General features: G+C 44.2%; 1 protein-coding gene across 1 annotated transcript in view; it reads left to right on the top strand.

The window, feature by feature from the left end:
- The first annotated feature begins 220 nt into the window (after positions 1 to 220).
- STK17A (serine/threonine kinase 17a) overlaps positions 221 to 21,389 on the top strand; it is a 41,884-nt gene continuing 20,715 nt past the window's right edge. Inside the window, exons 1-2 of the mRNA XM_006276011.4 lie at positions 221 to 449; positions 12,391 to 12,603. Of these exons, the coding sequence (XP_006276073.1) occupies positions 307 to 449; positions 12,391 to 12,603 (356 nt within the window). The 5' untranslated portion in view covers positions 221 to 306. The remainder of the gene's footprint in view (positions 450 to 12,390; positions 12,604 to 21,389) is intronic.

Raw genomic sequence — 21,389 nt, 5'->3', positions numbered from 1 at the left:
CTGCTGTTGTTGGTGGAGGGAGGAGCAGCTGCCTGTTCTCTGCTGTTGCGCCCCCTGCAGGCGGGGCACCCGCGCGCGCAGCCCCGCCCCAGGGCCCGAGCGCGCCTGCGCACCCCAGCAGGCGGCGCTGCCCCCCAGCACTCGAACGCGGGCGCCAGCCCCGCCCCCGGCATCACAACTAGGCGCGAGGGGCGGGGCCTCCCCGCCCCGCCCCCTCCCCGCTGCGGCTCATGCTGCAGCTTCCTTCCCCTCACACAGCGGCGGCTGTAGGAGTCGCGGCCGCCGCTCGGGTTCGGAGGTAGCGACATGAGCCCCGAGAAGCCGTCCGCGCCGCAGGCGCCCGCCCAGGTTGCGGCGCGGGGAGGCTTCCTGCGCGAGATCCGCACGCCCATCCGCACCGAGCCCTTCCGCCAGCGCTACAGCCTCAGCCCGGGCCGCGAGCTGGGCAGGTGAGCGCCCGCCGACCGTCTCCCCGCGGGGGGGGGTCCAGCCTTGCACCGCTCCCTCCGCCTGAGGTGGGGGGAGGGGTTTCGGAGCAGCCCCCCCGCCCTGCGCGCGGCTCCCAGCCCCGTCAGCGGGAGCGGGGTGCCCATGGGGAAGCCGCAGTGAAATAGTTGCAGGCTTTAAGTATGGCAAATTCAAATGAAAAGTAAAATCCTAATTTTCCAGTCAAATCCCTTAGAAAGACTGCACGATACTGTAGCAGTCAGCGTCTCGCCTCTCCCTAGAAAACACTCAAGGGAAGTCACAGATTCTCCCTCCCTTGGTGTCTGGGGCTTAATACCTCCACTTCCCCCCCCCCTTCCCCTTTGCAAGCCGGTGGGAGCTTCCGGCCCACCCGGGGATGCTCTCAAGACCCAGAGCACCAGGCTCAGTTGGGAGCAGAGGGAGAAAAATCCCCCCACGCCATCCCCGGGGCAGAAAGCAGCCGTGTCCCGCAGCTGAGTGCTGGGAAAGCCGAGGCGGGGATGTCTCAGCCAGGGTTTTTTTTTAACCTCAGTTAGCTGGGAGGTCCCCCGTGGCAAAGGGCTTTGCTCTCGCCACCTGAGTTGTTGGTAGAAAAACAGTCATGGAGAAGCGAGGCTGAAAGGGACCTCCAAAAGGCTGGCTGTCTAGTCCAGCTGCCAGCCTGGGGCAGGATCAACCATCTCCAAACTATCCTATACAAACCATAACTTAAACTCAGCATAAAACTGCTGTCAACTCTGGCACCACACAGACCTAGTGCCCTCACTGTCCCAGGTAAAGCAGGGGAATCCCGGCAGTCAGTGTGTACTGCTTCTATAAAACGTTGTCGGTGTACGGTCAAGAGGTCCCAGGCAGAAGGCCACGTCCTCCACTACAGAAGAAGGCAAAAACCTCCAAGTCCATACCAGTCTGACCACAGAGTAAAATTCCTTCCTAACCCCACATATGGCAGTGGATCTGACCCAGAGTGGAAGGGCAAGACCTTTTAGCCAGGAAAGATAATAATGCATGACTATTTTTTTTTCTTTTCCCCCCACTATTACAAGCAACCCAGAAACCTCCTGCTCTGCTGTGCTCTGATGTAAGGGACATGGTCCTTCAGGAGACCTGTTCTGGGGAAACACCGTGTTGATGGTGTGCAGCACCCAGTTGAGGCTCACAGGGGCAGGTTAGCAGGTGACATAGGCCTAAGAACAGAAAGGCGAGGGTTTTTTTGGCACGGTTGCTGTTGTTGCAGCAGTCTGCTGGGAGAGTGTTAGAATGGCTCCCCAAGGCCGAGCATGCTTCTCTTGGTTCACTGTTGGACGGTTTAGCCAGAGGCATGATGGATCGACCATTGCTCCATCTGTAAATGACGGGTGGTGTCTCTCTGGTTAGTATTTTCTGGCTCAGCCAAAGGGCTTGTTGTAGAAAGGCGTGGGCATTTTTCAGTTGATTCTAAATGGGAAGTTGGACTACAGCAAGGTGCTCAATTTTTTCAATCCAGCAGGCCAAATGGGCAGTTCCTGATCCTTCCATGGGCCAGATCCAGCCATTGGACCCAATCTGGCCCCTGGGGCAGGCACAGCAGGGTCCCATCCAGCTGCATGGAAGGGGAAAGAGAACAGCCGGGCCCCCATCCAGCCATGCGAGGGAAGGAGACTTGGTTCAGCCCCAGCCTGGCTGGTTGGAGGGAACGGGGTGTTGCCTGCCCTGGCAGAGGGAGAAAGGGGCATGGGCCAGCCCCAACCTGACGGTGTAGAGGGAAGGGGGCCTGGCTGTGTCTTGATCTGACTGTGCAGGGGATGGTTTGTGGCCCAGCTCCAACCTGCCCCACAGGGCTTGGGATTTTGGTAGGGGAGTGTTGTGGTAGTATTTTCACCACTCCCCCACTGCCAAATTTCCCAACCCATGGGAACCCCTCAAGCCAGATTCAGAAATTGAGCACCCCTGGACTAGATGAAAATGGTAATCTCTTCTGTCACTGTGTGGTGTGCATTTTATGTGTGTACTTCGCGCGCGCGCGTGTGTGTGTGTATTTTATATAAAATGTATATATATTTGTGCGTGTGTGCATTTGCATTTAAAACACACACACACACACACGTGCACACCTATACACCTTCATATAAGACGTATTCTAACTTTACCAGAGCTATCTTGGTTCTATCCTGCTTAACAGGAGAAAAAAGTACTGTATTACATTTGAATTGGGTAATGTGAACACAGCTCTAAATGGGATAGCTTAATATATAGTCATTTTCTGTCTTCTGTAACACTGCACTGAAGTTCTTCATTAGTTGAACATGTTAAATTAGGTAATATTTCTGCATTTTCCTGTTTTAGACAGTTGTCCCTCTCTCTTTTTCACTAGTCTACATAAATCTGGTCCATGCTCCATTTTTTCCTTTGTTCAGCTTTACACAGGTTTATATGATCCCTTTTCCTCAAACTATAAAAGAAAACTTACAAACACACACTTACACATGTGGACTTCCTTGAATTGAAGGAGTTCTAAACTAAAGAAGTATTTAGTTGTCAGGAGTCTGGCTTCACCATCAGCATTTTCATAAAACAGATTTTGTTTTTTTGTTTTGTTTTGCTCACTCATTGTCACAAAACAAATGTGAAATTGAAAAGGCTCATTCATGTTTGACTCGCCTATCACTGGGAGCTGATTGTAATGCATATCTAGAAATTAGTTTTGCCCTGTGTTAGTTGGTAGCATTCTGGTTTTTAAATTGCATTTGTAATTAACTTTATGCATCCTGTTGCCGGTGACTTGGGAATTTAAGCAAATTAAGTTGTAAAACCCTACCATTTTACATACTTCATGAGTCAGGCAAAAAGCATCCCTTGTGCGCATTATCATACTTGGTTATTGTAATCACCTCTTTTTTTTTTTTGTGGAGAGGGTACATTTGTTTTATTTGCTTCAATAGATTGCCTGTTTGGCTACTGATCGAGGCAATGATCCCATTCTGACTAGCATAAAAAAACCCCTCTTATCTGATTTTTGTTCTTTCTCATTCAAGATAAGAGGTCAAAGCTCAAGAATGTGAATAATGCATGTAAAACTTTTCCTGTTGCTTGTACTGTCCAGCACCTAGTATACTAGTAGTAGATTTGAAATGAAATATTTATCATAACTATGTGAGCTAGGGTAGACATAGTTACATTGCAGACTTTTATTCAGCTTTCCTAAGTTTTTTTTTTTTTTGCCTGTTCTTGATTGGTGTTAGTGGCATTATTAAACTCTCTCTCTCTCTCTCAATCTCTCAATAAAATCAGTAGTAGAAACTTTTGATCCTTCTTGATCATGGTGTATGCATGAGAGGTTACCAGGACCTTAGACGTGTATGCGTAGGCAGGAGTATGGAGGACTGGAGGCTGCCCAGACCTTCCACCCCCCTAGATCAGGGGTTTTCAACCTTTTTGGGTCAGCGTAGCCCCAGCCGCCAGTCAGCAAGCGGGGTGAGGGGGGCAGCAGCCAGTCGATGAGCAGGGGTGGGTCCCCTGTGGCGGATCAGCAAGCTTTCTGGCGGCAGCAGAAGTGTCAGCAGTGGTGCCTGCTGCTGAATACCCCCTGAGGGGCCATCCCAAGTGCCCCCAGGGGTATGCATATCCCCAGTTGAAAACCCCTGCCCTAGACGGTTGAAACAGAATCCACAGGTCAGACAGATAGTTCTTTTCTAAAATTGCTTTGGGTGTGCTTAGGACTTGCCTTCCCTGCATTGTTAGTGTGAGGTGTTTAACTAAGTTTTGTCCCTAAACCAATACCCATCTACACACACATCTCTTAAGTGTGGTGCTTTAAACTTAAGCCTGCTGCTGGTCAGCTCCAGCTAAGAATGCAGCAGCTTGAGTCACAACTCAGTAGCCAGTTATCAAATCACTCTGCATAGCTTCAGTGTTTTGCAGGGTTGTGCTCTTACTCAAGTTAGGTAGTCATTCCCAAGTGTAATAACTGGTTACTGCAAAAAAACCCTCTCCCCTACCCTGCCCATCTTTGTAGGAGTAATAAGCAAACTAGGGGGTAGTATGTCCTTCAATAAGTATTTTTTGGTAGAGGCATGTTAAATGGCGTTTTTCTAAGCCAGGTTTGAATACTGACTATATTTTACATAAAATTATTTTGATATAAAAATGACACACATGCATTCACTAAATTATTAATGAATGTGTATACATATTAGCACATATTGAAACCTGGCTTATACACATTCATTAATAATTTAGTGAGTGTGTGTGTGTAATTTTTATATCAAAATAATTTAATGTAAAATATAGTATTCAAACCTGGCTTAGAACAGGAGTATTTACCACTTGGCTTTCAGTAGCTGCCTTCATAGGATGTATTGCTGCTTCTGCTAGCACGCCTGTTGCAGTGGAGGTGCACAGAGCTGGCAGAAGCCGTATGGTGTCACCAGAAGCACCTGAATATGAATGCATTCTGGTGGCTTGGAAGTGGTATCAAAACTGGTAGATGTAACCAAGGCCTTGGTCTTTTAGGGAAGAAAGTCAAGCCGTCAGACTAATAGTGCTTTTGTAGACCATTGGTTTTGCTTGTTGTTAAAAATGTTTAGGTTCCTGTTATGAAATCATAATTAAAAAGTTCAATCATTTTAACCCTGGACTTGTGCATCATATCAAAGTCTATGAACTGGATATTGTATGCTGGATAGCCTTCTGAAATTGGTCAAGTGGTGACCACCCAACAGGCTATACTGTGGTGTCACTAGAAAACAGTCTATTCAATTTACACAGTCATCTGAATAAGCTTTTCCTGGCTGAACATGGAAGTAGTATAGGTTTATAAAGTGCAATTCAAACAATTCCTTTTTTCCTCCCTCTTCTTTCCCCTCCTTCACTGAAACAGGTAGTTTAACTCTACAGCAGGGGTAGGCACCGTTTTTTGGCCAAAATGCTGAAAAAAACACGATGTCTACGTTGGAAGGTGCTGGAGTGCCAACATGCCAGAGCCTGGAGTAGCTGTTTGCAGCCTCCCAGCTGCAGCTGGCCCACGGAGCCCAGTCTGCTTGCAGCAGGGCTTGCAGCCTCCCAGCAGCCTGCTGGGAACAGTCTGGGCTCCGTGGCTGGCAGCAGCTGCTTAGAGCCTGGGCTGGCGGTGGTGTGCCGAGCAAAATAGCCTTGTGTGCCATGCTCGGCACGTGTGCCGGCAGTTGCTGACCCCCTGCTCTACAGTTTGCTGAGAAATACAGGGACTTAAACCAGTCCTCATGAGGTGGAACCAAATAAGGAAACATGTTTTCATATCAACTCTACCTGAATATAATTTAATGTACAAATAATGCATGACTTTTTTTAATACAGCCATATTATAAACATTTTCTTTTATGCTGTCATTTCAGTAACCTGAACCTTAAGTTCATGTTCAGTGACATGGGGTGATCACACATGTATGTAATGTAAGAATACATAAATGAAGCTTTGTGATTCATGTCACGTTTGGGTTAGGCCTCAGATAACTGAGATTATGCTGATAGTAATGCAGCAGAGTTGTTGTGGAACAGATACTGGAGGTGAGGGACTGATAAAGAAATGGAGAGGTACTAACAACTGGATCCATTTTGTGAAAAGAAAGATTGATAAAACTTCTGTATTAAGTCTCTTCTCTTTCTCTTCCCCTACTAATCAAAAAGTGAGCTGAAGTAAAAAGAAATACACTCCAAACAAATTAACTGTGTGGCTAAATCTGTGTCATTCCATTGCTTTCAGACCGTTTCTCTTAAGCTTTCTAAAAGATGAATATCCTTGTAGAAGTTGCTATTAATTCTGCTCTCACAGCAGTGACAGGAGGTTTTGCAGATTAGTTTAAAAATGTTTATTTAAAGTAATGTCAGATTCTCTGTTGTTCTCTAGCAGAGTCCATGACAACCCAAAATGTGGGTAAACATATGATGTAAATGTTCTTGCTTATCTAGCTTGACGCTTGACTTGCAGTTACTGAGACTTTTGTTTCCTTTCTTCAAGCCAGAATATGTGCCAATTTAAACAGATTTAATGATGGTTAAGGTCATTAAGAAGTGACGTTGGCCTCTTGTGATCTGATGCTTTTTTGAAATCGGAATACTTAAATTGGGTCCTTTACAAAGATTGTGTGATAATAAAATATGCATTGCTTTGAAAATGCTCCTTTCTTTTGCTGTGTTGTGGTAGCTGGTAATCTGTTTCCAGCTACTACAAACTTAAAAGCGCTGCTATTGATTTAAGTCATCACAGTGAGTCTTAGTAGCCACATAGTAACTAGTTTTACTATTCCTAAAACTACAAGGCTTGTCAGGTTTTGGTCTTTCTGCCTTTTTTTGAAAGAATCCAAAAATAAGAAGACAAGTCCAGCAAACAAATTTGAATAGCTCAGACTATACACTAAACTTTCCAGAATCACCTCTGGTTTATTTAAGAATTAATATTTGTAATCCGTTTCAATTTTTGCGTAACTGCCCCTGTACATTAAGTCACGTTAGGTTTTTATCCAGCTCAACTATACTTTCTGTGTATGACCAGACCAAGCATCTTATTTTATGGCTTTCTACTGTTCTTTGAATACTGTAGATATTTTATTGCTGTAATGACAAATGCTTAGTGAATCTGGCATTAATCGGTATTTATATCAGATTTTTGGAAGGAGGGAAAAGGCAGTTTGTTTGCAGGTTGCAGCAGCTCCACGGGGTTCATGAAAACGATGTTTTGTTTTTAGTTCATTTCTATATTTTGCTGAATAGCTTTTGTCTGAGCATAGAGCATGTTCAAATCAGGACTGGTGCTGATTTGATAATAAATTGAGGAGAATGTCTGGTTTTAGATCTTGATTTCAGGAGTTGGGACTTCTAGAAGAAAAAAAGATTTATTATTAATGATCACTATGATGATGATGATAATATTACAGGATAGTTAAATAATCCTCTGTTAAAGGGTCTCATCCAAAATCCATCCAGTTACTGGAAGTTACTCCCTTGTGCTTAATCCACAAACCATTAAAATAAAATAACACTATAGTAAATTTATTGCTTACAGAGTTCATCTGTTTTACTACTGATGAAGCACAATGTCTTACTAATGATGATTAGTTTACACTACAGTATCATGTGATGTAGCAAATGTCAAACTTACATGATATGTGTGTGTCCTCAGAGTTAGGGTCTGCCTTGAGGGTCACCCTAAACTTGTTTAAGCCACATGACGCCCCCTCCCCGTTCAGTAATGTTACTGTGAGGCCACTACAAATAGTGCGTTCTGTTTCTCACGTTGAGCCTTTCTAGGAATCATTTCTTTGCTCTTATTATGGGTGGAAGAGACGAGAAGTGGGGTACGCTGGGGCCAGAAGTCAGAAATAGGAAGTTGTGGGATTGTTACACATGGGCTTCCTGTGATTTGTGGTGGGCAGTGCCTAAGTGAGCTCTGGAGATGCAGCAAAAAGGGAAGAATTAAAAGAAAACTTTTATCAGGCCCTGAAGCGCAGCAGTGCTTCTGGGGTATGCTGAATTGTTGCCAAGGTCAGACTTGAAGGGTTTTCAGTTGAGGGCTGATGTGTATAGGTTGTATACTAGAGACATATACTATAGGTATCTCTACTAGATTTCATTTCAGTAGTTTTTCTGAGCAGAGTTGCTGTTGTCAGTGGTTAGAATTGATGCTTGACTGCACTTTTTATTTACTGTTGGACTTAGTTATGAAGTTACTCTCACACAGAAGAAGTGCTGCAAATACATTACTTCCCTTTGCTCTTTATAGTGTAACCTTCTACATGCTTCTTCCCCTGTGTGTCTTGAAACCTCTCCCCTTGCTTCCAAATATGGCTAGCACATCTTCATCTTTTTTAAAAATTTGAGTTTCAGGAGTTAAGTGCTACATACAGCTAGGCAGTTCTGTAGTTCAGATTTTACTTGCACAATGGGAAAATGTGTTAATAGTCTCATTAAGTATCTCTTATAGAGGTGCACCGATAAATCAGTCCCATATCAAATCAGCACCGATATAGGGAAAATTGATAGTATTGGCAATGAGGTTTTTTTGCCTGATGTGGTTAATATCTACATCTCCATGCGCATGGTCAGGGGAGCAGCCTGGCAGCTTGGAGAGCAGCATTTGGCTGGTAAGTCTGTTGTGGGGGGGAGGGGAGTTTCAGATAGAGGCCTTCGCAGTGATGAGGGAGTGGGGCTGGGGCAGGTGCTGCTCAGCTGGGGCAGGGTGTGGAACAGCTGTGACTGGCTTGTCTGGGGGGGCATGGGGGTGGGGTGGCTTCCACTGCTGCACGTACCCTAGGCAGGCACCGGGGGGCATGTGCCCCTGGATCTGTGCATGGGGCAGGGCGGGCTGCCGCTGTGGGCTGGGACCAGGGTGGTGCCATGATCTTCCTGTTGGGGTAGGTGGTAGCACTGGGAGGGGGGCTATGGAGGGGGGGTATGGCAAATTTTGGGGTGGCTGCATCCTCCTCCCCTCCCCCCGTAGCACCTTCCCAGTGCCACTGCCGCCATCTGTCCCGAGCACAGCTCAGCCCAGCGCCCCACCAAGAAGAGCCCGGTGCAGGCCTGGCCCCAGCCTGCAGCAGCAGCCCGCCGTGCCCCACATGCAGATCTAGGGGCACACGCCCCCCATGCCCTCCTGGGTTGTGCAAATCAACAGGAGCCACCCCCCCAGTATTCCCCCCAGACGAGCTGCTTACGCCTCACTGTAGGGGCCTCTATCTGCTCCCCCCACCATGCCCCTTTCCTCCCTCTACCCCTTCCCCCCATACTAATCTTACCAGCCCAACACTGGTATCCAAGCTACCCAGCTGCGTATCAGAATCGGATTTGGGATTGACCGATCTGGCTCCTTAAAAATCGGCCGTTGGTATCGGCCCCAAAAATCTCTATTGATCTATCCCTAATCTCTTGATCTCATTAAGCATCTCTAAACTGACTGATTTAAGCAGAAACCTTCTTCTTACCTTTTCCAGAACTGTCTGTTATGAAATCTCTTGTACCTAATCCTGAAACATCTGGCCCTGTGCTCGTCTTTGTCAGACTGCATACTAGGTTAGACAGGTCACTGGCTTTATATAGTACAGTAATTATGTTTGTCAGAGTGATTTCTTTTATTACAAATTTTAATTAAGTACTGTGTTCAATTCGTGCTCTGTCTGAACAAATTGAAACTCGCATCTCCTGCCTTTTAAGAGAGGCCCCTAACCATAAGGCTAGAGAGTCATGTTCTTTCTTGCTCTTTCCACATGCAGAGGAACAACTCCAACCAGAGAAGTGAGGATACCTACCAGACTATATTGAATATGACACAGGACATAACAGAGCAATCCAGGCATGGAGAAATTGTTGCCCAACTAATCAGTCTGGGTTTGGGCTTGGAAAAAAGACTAAATTTAATCTCTGATACCTTCAGCCAGCAGGCTTTAATGTTTTGTAGATTTTTCTTGGGTGGGGTAGGGAGAATAGGGGAAGGGGGTGCTTGTTGTCAGATTGGGTTTGGTTTATTTGTTACTTACTAGTATGTCCTAGCAGCTGGCCTTGTGCATTGAGATGTATCAAAACATCTAGCATACCCTCCAGGTCTCTTACCCAAATAATTACCACTAAATTAGAGCCATCAATATCCTTTTCAGATCATTCATGAATGCATTAAAGACTGTTCTGACATTAGGGCATCATACTTAACTGTTTTTGCTAGGTGGAAAGCTTAGTTTGACTTCTTAAATCCAGGACAGTTTTGTAGCTCTTATACTTTGGTTTATATTCTTAGTAGTCTTTGAAGAATGTTCTTAAACATTACGAGGAGGAAAATGTGCTAGCCCTTTTCCTTAGTGCTCTGCCCTGCTGACATGTTAAACTCTTGTAGAAGCTTGGCTTTCTTATTCAGTTTGTAAATTGATTCCTAGCATGTCAGATTAATCAAGATGTTTGATTTCCATCTTAAATTTTTTTCAATCAGTTTACTTGCTGCATCAGTAAGGTGTTTTTGTCTGTAATTCTGAAGATTGCTTCTAGCCCCCCTAACAGAGAGTGTCTGTTGCTTTCTGGTAGAGCAAGTGACTTCAGTTTGTGGCTGTTAGTAAACGTGATTTCATCCTTAAGTTCCTTTTATATCTATTGCTCATCAAAAAAAAAAGTACCACAATTTTAGGATTGCAAAGTCAAACGCACCAAAGTTAGGCATCCTTAATTCTGGCATTTTCTGTACAACATTCACTTCTCCTTGCCTACACAGTCCTCACATGAGCATATGCTGTCTTTTCCACAGGGCCTCTGCCTCAGTGCACAAAATGGGCCTGTTTTGGTGATTAATCAGAGTTGTGTAGTGAAGGAGGCTACTGTTTATATAAAATACATGGCTTCATGGTTCAGGTAGTTGTCTGCTACTCTGGAGGACTGAACCCTGTCCCTGCCACAGAATTTTTGTGTGCTGCAAGGCAAGTCACTTGCATCGCTGTTTTCATAGGTGGCCACTAATTGTGTGTGTGTAATATTTTCAATGTCCGACTCTTACACAGGGGGCAGGGTGAGTGGGGAATCTCATTTACACAAGTGTTTAACGGTTACATCTGTGAGTGCTGTTAATGGGGACTCTTTTGTAAATATGTGGAGTCATGTAATGTTAGGTAAAAAATGCGTCCTAGGCGTCTCAGATACTTTATGTTCTTCCATTCACATTTACCAAAGGGGGATAATAAAACTGCACCCTCACTCATTCCCTTAATTCAGGGTAACGGTCACCCCCTCATTCCCTGAATAGAAATTTATTGAAATTTGATTCAAATATCAGTGATCAGAATCATAGAACAAGCCCCCTAGCAAATGAATAATTCTGTATGCATAGCAGGGTTTGAAAAATGATGCAGTGAATAAGGCAAATAATAATAGCAAATACTGAGTAGCTGTTCATTAAGTGAGCATTGTCCATCCTGTGTCCTGAATGTGGTGTAGGTATGGAGAATTAGTATGTGATTAAGGATGCATAAACAGAATGGAGCTGAGAATGGTTGCACAAGCGCTTTCTAACTTTTGAGCACTTCTGACTTTGCAACATTATCTGTGTTCCTCTAAGGTAGTTTTGTATGTGACATACTAGGTTTCAGAAGCAAACTGGCATCATACTGACACTGAGATGTACTGTATAGACATCTGACATTTGAGCTACCAGAGTAACAGGTAGCTAAATGGAATTCGTTTTTTGTTTATGAAATACAGTCCAGGAAAAGAGAAGTACCTGACCAGCAAAGGAGTGGACATGATTTGAGACTGTCTCTTTCTGATGGAGAAGGGAGAGATCCTGAGTGTGTAAAATTCTTTGGATTGTAGATGCTACAGTGTGTAAAAATTCTTGGGATTGTGGGTATTTTTTCTTTTCTCAAGCTTTATGCTTATACATATACAAAAATAAGATTTGAAATCTAGACATTGCTAAAACAAAAAGTAAATTTTTATTCTTAGTTTTAAGTCTGCTGATTTGTGTTTGTTTATTTTAAGAAGTGGGAGTAGGATTTTTTTCTAATTAAGTGTTGGAACATATGCTTATCTTATCTCCTTAATATGGATTGCCTCCAACTGATCTGTGTATTACACCGGAAACCTGTGGTTTCTGGAATTAATGATTTACTAGTTAAGTGCTTAATATTTGTAGTTACAATTATATTCAGTGGGTGCACTTACAGTTCTCTCATCTGGGATGTTGGTTCCAGCACTGGTTCTCATTTAAGTGGAACAGGGTAATATTTATAAAACTCAGACATACTTTTAAGTGTCCCTATGTTTGTTTTCGATTTTTCAGAAATCTTGAGCATTATGGTCCTCAGTCAAACTTCAAACTAGGCAAGGGCTGGACTAGATGACCTCTGGAGGTCCCTTTCAGCCCTATTTTTATGAGTCTTCTCTGACTTAAGAAACCTACAATAATTATAACCTATTAATAATTCTTCTTTAATTCCAGGGGGAAGTTTGCAGTGGTGAAGAAATGTGTCCAGAAAGATACAGAAAAAGAGTTTGCAGCAAAATTTATGAGAAAAAGAAGAAAAGGCAAAGATTGTCGGATGGAAATAATACATGAAATTGCAGTGCTTGAGTTAGCACAGTGCAACCTCTGGGTCATTAATTTACATGAAGTTTATGAGACAGCAACTGAGATGATCTTAGTTTTGGAATAGTAAGTACTAATCTCATATTGTGGGGTCTTAATGCAACTGTAAAATAGGAACATATTGCCAAATACTTTTAAAAATTATTTCAGTAATCTAAAAATGCTATGTACCCAGAAGATGATGAAATGAAAAAACAGGTGCTTCCCTAGTTGTTGCAATTGCCTGGTTTTTGTAAAAAAAATGACATTTTTGTGAAATTTCTTGGTGTTGTAGAATCTGCATTTTTCACTGAAAACTTTCAGCTGAGGATTCTTTGCTCAGCTCTAGTGCCCATACTTCTGTACAAGGTGGATAAAAATCAGTGATTTTAAAATTTGGATTTTTTCTATTCAAATCAGATTTTGTTTGATTTTAATTATAATTTTTTTTTGTTAAGATACTTAAAAAAAATTAGACCTATATAAAGAGAGTTTTAATTTAAAATATGTTAAAGCTCAAATATACCATCATGGACCAGGGATTATAACTCCTAATTGTATACTATTTGAGACAATATATTCATGCAACCTTTTTAGAACAGTTTTATAAATAAGTCACAACAGGCCATGGGCTATATTAGGGGCCCAATCTTATGGAATTCCCAGAGGCTCCTTTATAGATTAGTAAAGATTTAAACAGGAAAAAAAACCACTCTGCGCAATGGGACTCGGCGCTCAGCCTAGAAGATCCCATTAAGCGTCTCTGTGATGCTTTGTTTCAGTTCTCAAACTCTGGATTTGTGTCTTCAGAGCTAACATACTTGTTAACAGCAGTACATGGAGATGAGAGATAACAGACCTGATTATTACCCACCCATTAGCCCTCTTGTCTCTCTTTAAGTTTGTGTACACAGAGTCAAGCCCTTGCCTTTCTCTAAAGGTGAAAAGTTTCAAGAAGTTAAATAAATACAAAATATCAAACAACAAGAATGCACTTTTTGTAGAAAACAGTGATTAAGTTGAGGCTTCCTGACCAGTGATTTTAAATCAATTTGCTTTAAATTTAGTTTGCAAAGCGAACAAAACTGGCTTGCATCTACCAGTGCATCTCGAGCAAGACCCAGGATGTCATCTTTCTGCTGTACTTGGCCTTGGTGAGGCCGCAGCTGGAGTACTGCATCCAATTCTGGGTTCCTCAATTTAGGAAGGATGTGGAGAAACTTGAAAGAGTCCAGAGAAGAGCCACACGCGTGATCAGAGGGCAAGAGAACAGGCCTTATGAAGAGAGGCTGTGAGCTATGCAAGACTTCATCCTGGAGAAGCACAGGCTCAGGGGTGACTTGGTGGCAGCCCCTAAGTACATAAGGGGTGTACATCAGGATCTGGGGGAACACCTATTCACCAGAGCACCCCAGGCGATGACAAGGTCCAACAGTCATAAACTGCGGCAAGCCATTTTAGGCTGGACATAAGGAAAAACTTCTTTACTGTCCAAGCCTCCAAGGCCTGGAACAGACTCCCCCCAGAGGTGGTGCAAGCACCTACTCGGGACACTTTCAAGAAACATTTGAATGTTTATCTTGCTGGGATCCTTTGACCCTAGCTGATTGCCTTCCCCTTGGGCAAAGGGCTGGACCTGATGATCTCACGAGGTCCCTTCCAGCCCTAATATCTATGAAATTTGTAATGTCTATGAAAATCAAATCCACCCAGCTTTTACATGCTGGAGATGTTATCAGATATTCATATGCCTAGCTTCAGACCCATGTGCGAGACCAATCTCTCTTTTAAATGTAGTTTATCTCTTTCTGTCATTGAGTGCCCTTCCTACTGTAACAGTAATATGACAGACAGGTTTCCAAAAAGAAGTTGAATGGTACAGGTGTAGATGTCTGTCAAGTAGTGAGTGCTGCATTACATTAGTTTTCAGGCAGTGAAAATTCTGTTATAAGCCCTGATAGTTACGTTATTAAAAATACATTGTTTAGGTGGTCCTAAAGAGTCATGTAAAATTGTCTTGAATGTGGCCTTCAATTTTTTCAAGTGAATTGACAGCAAAGCAAATGTTGCTTCTAGATAAAGTAAAAGTTTTATCAATTTAAGAGGAGATCTTGCCTTCTTGGAAGTGTATCTTTAAGAGTAAGTTTTAAAATTTGACAGTAAATTCCATTTTTAGTTTTCTCTGTATTTGCAAGGACTTTTAATAGAGAAACAATCCTGTAGAATAACTGCCTTTCCGTATAATTTGTGGAAGGCCAATTCAGACATTTCTCATTTGAAAATGAGCCATACTGCCATGGAATTAAAGGTTCACTGACCTTCCTGTCTGTAAACATAATCCTGTACAGACAGTGTATACTCTTTAGTATAGAAAGTGATCTTTTCCTATTCCCTGCAAACATACCTGGATAAACAAGTTAGCTACAATGTAATAGAACAATATTTTTCCAAACCTTGTAGACAGCAAAAAGAAAAGAAGAGCTGTAACATACCTTTGGTGGCATTGCAGGTTAACCTGTCTCTAATAGCGTTACCTTTGATAATTAGTAAACTGTTATGCTCTAGTCACAATTAAGGTTGTGACTGAATATTTTCCCTTTACCCAGAAATGGAAGAGACTGGAAATAAACTAATAGGAAGGACTTGAGGATTTTTTCTGTCTTCATGTTTTTACAGGGCTATTAGCACACATGAAAACCATTTTATCTCCATCAACATACAAAAATTAGGTTTCACAGCTTCATCAAACTTGAACTTTAACATAGCACTTTAAGTGACTTCATGGTTTTATATCAAATATAAAGAGATTAGTATGTGTGTTGTACTTGTCACAACCCAAAGTTGTGAGTTTTTGTTTGTGTGTGCTTCGGCAATGCTAAATTATGTTCCCGCTAAATTGCAGCTTCCTTGCACGGCGGCGTTCTCTGCTGCGGGAGAGAACTCCGGTGCAATGGGGAGTTTCCCGCCAGATTTGAAGCTTCTTTGCATGGTGCATTTCTTTTGCATCAGAGATGCACAGTGCAAAGGAGTTCCCACCATTTGTATGGGAGCTCGTGCCACGTTATTGGCCAACTCTAATATATGCATACGTAACAGCTAGCGATTGGCTTGCTAGCCGTATAAAGAGCTTGTGTGGCTTCTGCCCAAGTTGGAGAGAAATCACTTGGAGAGAAATCACTTAAAGAGCGTGAAGATCTCTAAGCGCTGCGGATCCTCACGGACCCAACGCATTTCTTAAGCAGGCAACAGAGGTCTAAACAGCCTCTGGCCTCTCCCCATCGCCAAGCGCAATCCTAGACCTATCCCTTTCCTATATACTCAATTTTCGAACCCACGGAGTCTTAACAACTCCGGGGCCTGAGAACCGAACAGAGCCCACGGAGCTTTGACAACTCCGTGGGAAAGAAATTGCCGAACCCGCGGAGCCTTAACAACTCCGGGGCCACAGAACCGAATTTGTCGTAGTCCTCCAACGAGGATTTAAGTGGAGCTGCAGCTGGAAACTGTCCAGCCTACACTGCGACCATCTTGGGTGTAAGTAAATAATCTTTCAATCAACCATTACGCCTCTGTGACTAATTCTAGCCTGTGCGTGCCTTGCCGCCACACGGTCTCCTCCGACCCCGCGTGCCCGGGCTGCTGGCCTCAGCCCACGTGCGCAAAGACGGGCCCGGCTCGCCCCCGGCCCGCACATGGCGATGAGGATGGGATCAGGAGGAAACACATTAGAGCTAGAATTGGTTCAGAACTGCGCTTGGCACGATAACCAACGCCAAGTGAAAAGCTTTGAGGAACTGGAGGCGCATATCGCTTACCACCAGGCGGGCGGAACGGGTGAAAGATTTGTGAGTGGACGCCTGTCGCTAAAGGGAGAAGAGGGAGTCTCCGAAGACAGAGCCCCGAGAGAGAGGGAAGTGTATTTGCTCCCCGCGGCGTTCGGGTGTATAATGAGACAAGCGGGTCCTGTTCAGGCCCCTCGATACTGTGTCCCTCGCCAGACCCAACCCGGTGGGCGACACGAACCTGACTTTCACCCGGGAGTGTGCCCGATGCCTACGATATGCTCAGGAGAGTGAAGAACCGGAGTCGATCGGCCGGTTCCCTCCCCTCATAGCGCCTAGATTAAGGGGTCGCGAGCTACCATCCGAGCTCCGCAAAGATCTGGAGACGGAGGAACGAGCCGCAGATGAGAGGGTGGCCCCATGGTACAACAAGGGGGGAGAATGTAGTGCAACTTTTCGTACTATAATGAATCTAAGTTTGAAAGCCCAGCTGCAGATGGTGATCCAAGCGGTCAAAGAAGCGGCTGAGAAAAAGGAGCCTGAAACGCCAGTCCAAGATGGCGTCGAGCAAGAGGGAGATCGCATGGAAGAACAGGAAAAGAAGGGTGGAGCTTCTGAAGAACCCGCGAGAGTTCGGTCAGCGACTCCGCCCATCGACGCAGCGTTGTCGCCGGCAACCCCGCCTAGCGATGCAGCGACGCCCCTACCAACCACGCCTTCCTGCCGATGAAGGAGAGAGTCAAGCGGAGGAGTGCATCCGCCCCTCCTGCCTGAAGCAACAACAGCAGCAGTGACTCCCGCGGCAGCAGTTCAGCCTATAACAACATCAACTCCCGAAAAAACAGCTTTCCCTACAACAACAACAACTGATCAAATTGCTACTTCCTACTATGCTCGTACCAGAGCTGAGTTGCAGGATTTGTGTAGAGCATCAAGAATTCAACCTGAAGAGACTCTAGCTGTATGGTTAGGACGTTTAGTCATGGAACTTGGATCCGACCTGCTGAACCAAGAAGAAGCAAGCTTCCTAGTCAGACAAGCTTCGTGGAGTAGAGGACATGTCACTGACATCGACATGATAACAGTTAATACTCACTGGCCTATTCCACTGCCAGTGCTTGTTGCAGGACTGATTAGTCAGAAGGCCCACGTGTGGCATGCAGGATGGCCAGAATATACCGGCGCAGAGCGTCTTATGCTAGCAATCATCGGCGTCTCGTACTATGCCTGGAACCCCAGAGCATGTGCGCTGGGACTGACATCACTCCAGTAAATTAGACCATGGCCTCATCGTCACCTACAAGATCCTGGAATCGTTCCAGTAACCGTTCACAGCCTAGACAGTTGTCTCGAGGTTTATGGGCGAAAGAACATCGTCGTCCTTCGGATTCTGCTCAGTCCAGTGGTGAACCAACCTGTGAGTAATCTTCTTTGTCAGTTACCATGACTGCGTATCCTGATGGAGCCTAGATTGTCTCTTGATCGGGACTGTCGACACCCGACCGGACCTCAAGGCACCAGACGTCGTGAATCTGATCTTCCACCACTGCCACCGAGAACCCTAGAGGAGCGATACATGTTTGGATTTCTCCTGCAGCGTTCCGGACTCAACAAGAGGCAGCTTCGGATTTTAGGAGACGCAGGCCAATGGCAATTGGCCTACGAGTTAGGTTTTCGTTATTTAGAAGAGCCAGATGATGGATCCTCAACGATTTCATCCAATTGAGCTATGGAAATTGTTTAAATCTGTTAAATAAGATCATTAATCTATTTTTTGAGAGTTTTTTGTTTACATATCCGAGATTCAGAGCGTGTGGCGAAGAGGAGCCCTGAGAGGGATGACATCACCGAAAGAAGTGAGGGCCTGACGCGCAACTTTGCCACGACGCCCACTGAAGCCCTGATCGTGCAATTTTGTTATGAATCAGATTATGTGTTGTGTTAATTATTGTTTTGATTGTTATGTAACTCAATCCCAGGGCAGCGAATTTTATGATTATTTGTTTGTTTGCTTATCTGTTCGTTTGACGACTCACGACAAGGTTCTAGAGTGATGAGTGTATAGCATAATTTAGCTATGCTCTCAGCAAGGGGGGATGTCACAACCCAAAGTTGTGAGTTTTTGTTTGTGTGTGCTTCGGCAACGCTAAATTATGTTCCCGCTAAATTGCAGCTTCCTTGCACGGCGGAGTTCTCTGCTGCAGGAGAGAACTCCGGTGCAACAGGGAGTTTCCCGCCAGATTTGAAGCTTCTTTGCATGGTGCATTTCTTTTGCATCTCAGAGATGCACGGTGCAAAGGAGTTCCTGCCATTTGTATGGGAGTTTGTGCCACATTATTGGCCAACTCTAATATATGCATACGTAACAGCTAGCGATTGGCTTGCTAGCCATATAAAGAGCTTGTGTGGCTTCTGCCCAAGTTGGAGAGAAATCACTTGGAGAGAAATCACTTAAAGAGCGTGAAGATCTCTAAGTGCTGCGGATCCTCACGGACCAAACACATTTCTTAAGCAGGCAACAGAGGTCTAAACAGCCTCTGGCCTCTCCCCATCGGCAAGCGCAATCCTAGACGTATCCCTTTCCTATATACTCAATTTTCGAACCCACAGAGCCTTAACAACTCCGGGGCCTGAGAACCGAACAGAGCCCACGGAGCTTCAGCAACTCTGTGGGAAAGAAATTGCTGAACCCGCGGAGCCTTAACAACTCCGGGGCCAAAGAACCGAATTTGTCGTAGTCCTCCAACGAGGATTTAAGCAGAGCTGCAGCTGGAAACTGTCCAGCCTACACCGCGACCATCTTGGGTGTAAGTAAATAATCTTTCAATCAACCATTACGCCTCCGTGACTAATTCTAGCCCGTGCGTGCCTTGCCACCGCACGGTCTCCTCCGACCCCGCTTGCCTGGGCTGCTGGCCACAGCCCGCGTGCGCAAAGACGGGCCCGGCTCACCCCCGGCCCGCACGGTACTTTTTATGTATTAGGGAGGTTATTCTGCTGTAACACAAGTCACTGCTGTGGTTCAGTGTACTAGATAAGTATCAGTTTACCACAATTGTGAAGTGGGTGTGATATGAAGATAGAAGAGGCCTTCCTTTCTCAAGAACTGAAATACTTTATCTGAATCCCATATTGCCAGTGAGTATTTATAAGCTCTCAAGTAAGTGAAATTACTGTTTGCCTGCCAAACACTAAAGTTGGCCTTATTTCTTAAGTTTAAAAAAAATTGCTACTTTCAGTGTCTTCTGTTAGTTAACAAATTAGGGACTACAGTTGTTAAATGATACTGCTTTTCCCTAGTCCACTGCAGTAGGTCTGTTCATGGGTCAGGAGAGAGGTTTTTCCCTAAGAATATAGTCTTTAAAATAGCAGCAGGAGTTCTTTATTACTAGTGTATTGAGATACTGGAAACAGAATATACTAAAGAAATTGGTGGGGTCAATAGGTTTGTTTTCCTGGTGCTCAGAAGACTGCACTTATAATTTTGTGGAGTTTTTGCTGGTTTGGGCCTTGCTTAACAGAAAGGTACCTAAGTAGATGTAAAGTGGACTAAAGGAGACTTATATGATCACTGTTGCTAACTTTTATTTATTTTTTAAATATAAGATGACTCCAGAATAATTAGATTCTCTATACATAAAATTTATAAATTGGTTTTAATTTTCCAGGCACAGAATTGAATTAATGGAAGTTTGCCTTAAATTTGTCCCCTTCCCACTGTTACAGCAGGGAAAAGTATGGGGGGGATCAGGTGGCCCTTTTGCTGCACCAGCTTCTTGCCCCTGCAGCTCCTTCCTCCCTGTCCTTCACTGTCAGACCCTGCTCTGAATGCTGACCTTGACATAAACTTACTTGTAGTAATGTGCATATAGTACCCATAGACTTAGTTCATCCAGAATTGATGCATTTTACCTTTTTAAAAATTGCTCCAGGTTTTAGCACAGATACTTCTAAGCAGCACTTTTGTACCTACTTATATAAAATACAAACTATGCATAATATTAGTCCAAAGCCCATAGTTTACTATGTAGTTCATTGGGCTGGGCCCCAGCAGAGTCAGCAGCATTTCAAGTCATGATGAGCCAACAGCTCAGCACTCCTCAGTGTGTGTATGTGTGCGTACTCCTGATTTCCCTCCCCACCCAAAAATCCATGTGCTAATTAGCTAGCCCCCCACTCATGACTGCAAATGGGTATTCTTGTCATGAGTCGTGGGATCTTCCAAAAACTTATATGCAGATGAGGTGCAGGGCAATCTGGTCTGGCTCTATATCATGGAGGGTGGAGCCACACTAATTTTTATTTCAATTTTTTTGATTAAATTCAAGGTGTTTTTGGAACTACTTCCTGCATCATGCACATCTTAAAGTACAAGTTCTTTGTTCTCCCCAGTACCTGAGACCAGGTGATTGTTTGCACTGATGTTCCCTAGATTTGTACACTTAAGGGCAGGATCTCTTTTCATGGGATTTCCCTGCTCCATTGCACAACCAGGGTGCTGTGAAATCCTTTTGAGGGTGTTGGGTAGTGTCACACTATGATTAGCACTGTTACATGTGTAAGCACCTACACTCAATTCTGAAGATAAACACATAGATGTTAATAGGAATCCTTAGTGTCAAAAACATTTCTGATCTATTGTGGTTTTTCTGGTTTGTTTAAACAGAAGACTTGCTCTATTACTGTTCCATAGTCAAGAAAGGAGTGGAAGTTAAGAGCTGACCCTTTCTAAAGGGTGCCTTGTGTTTAATAAGGTTGAGAACCACTGCCCTACTCCCAAGTCCTGTGAAGTTGGAACCTAAGGCTTGAGGGTAAACGCAGTCTGTACTGCAGCATAAAAGCTGGGCATGTATCATACAGTCCTATACTTTTGTAACTTGATTCAAGTGCAGAATTGCCCCAGGTAAAAAATGCTGTTTCAAACAGACTGAAAATTTGTATTTTATGTTTAAGCTATTTAAATTACCTAGCAATAGTTCTCATAATGATTCTGTTACAAATCAGTTTGTGCTGTCTTTTCCACGAGCACTTCTTGTGGAAGTGGAAAATGGGTTTGAGAGGGTTATGAAACGGTAATTTTATGAAGGACCT

This window comes from Alligator mississippiensis, chromosome 5 (assembly GCF_030867095.1).
Source record: "Alligator mississippiensis isolate rAllMis1 chromosome 5, rAllMis1, whole genome shotgun sequence".
Taxonomy (NCBI): domain Eukaryota; kingdom Metazoa; phylum Chordata; order Crocodylia; family Alligatoridae; genus Alligator; species Alligator mississippiensis.
The sequence above is the reverse complement of the archived record's forward strand: the minus strand, read 5'-3'. Positions and strand labels throughout refer to the sequence as shown.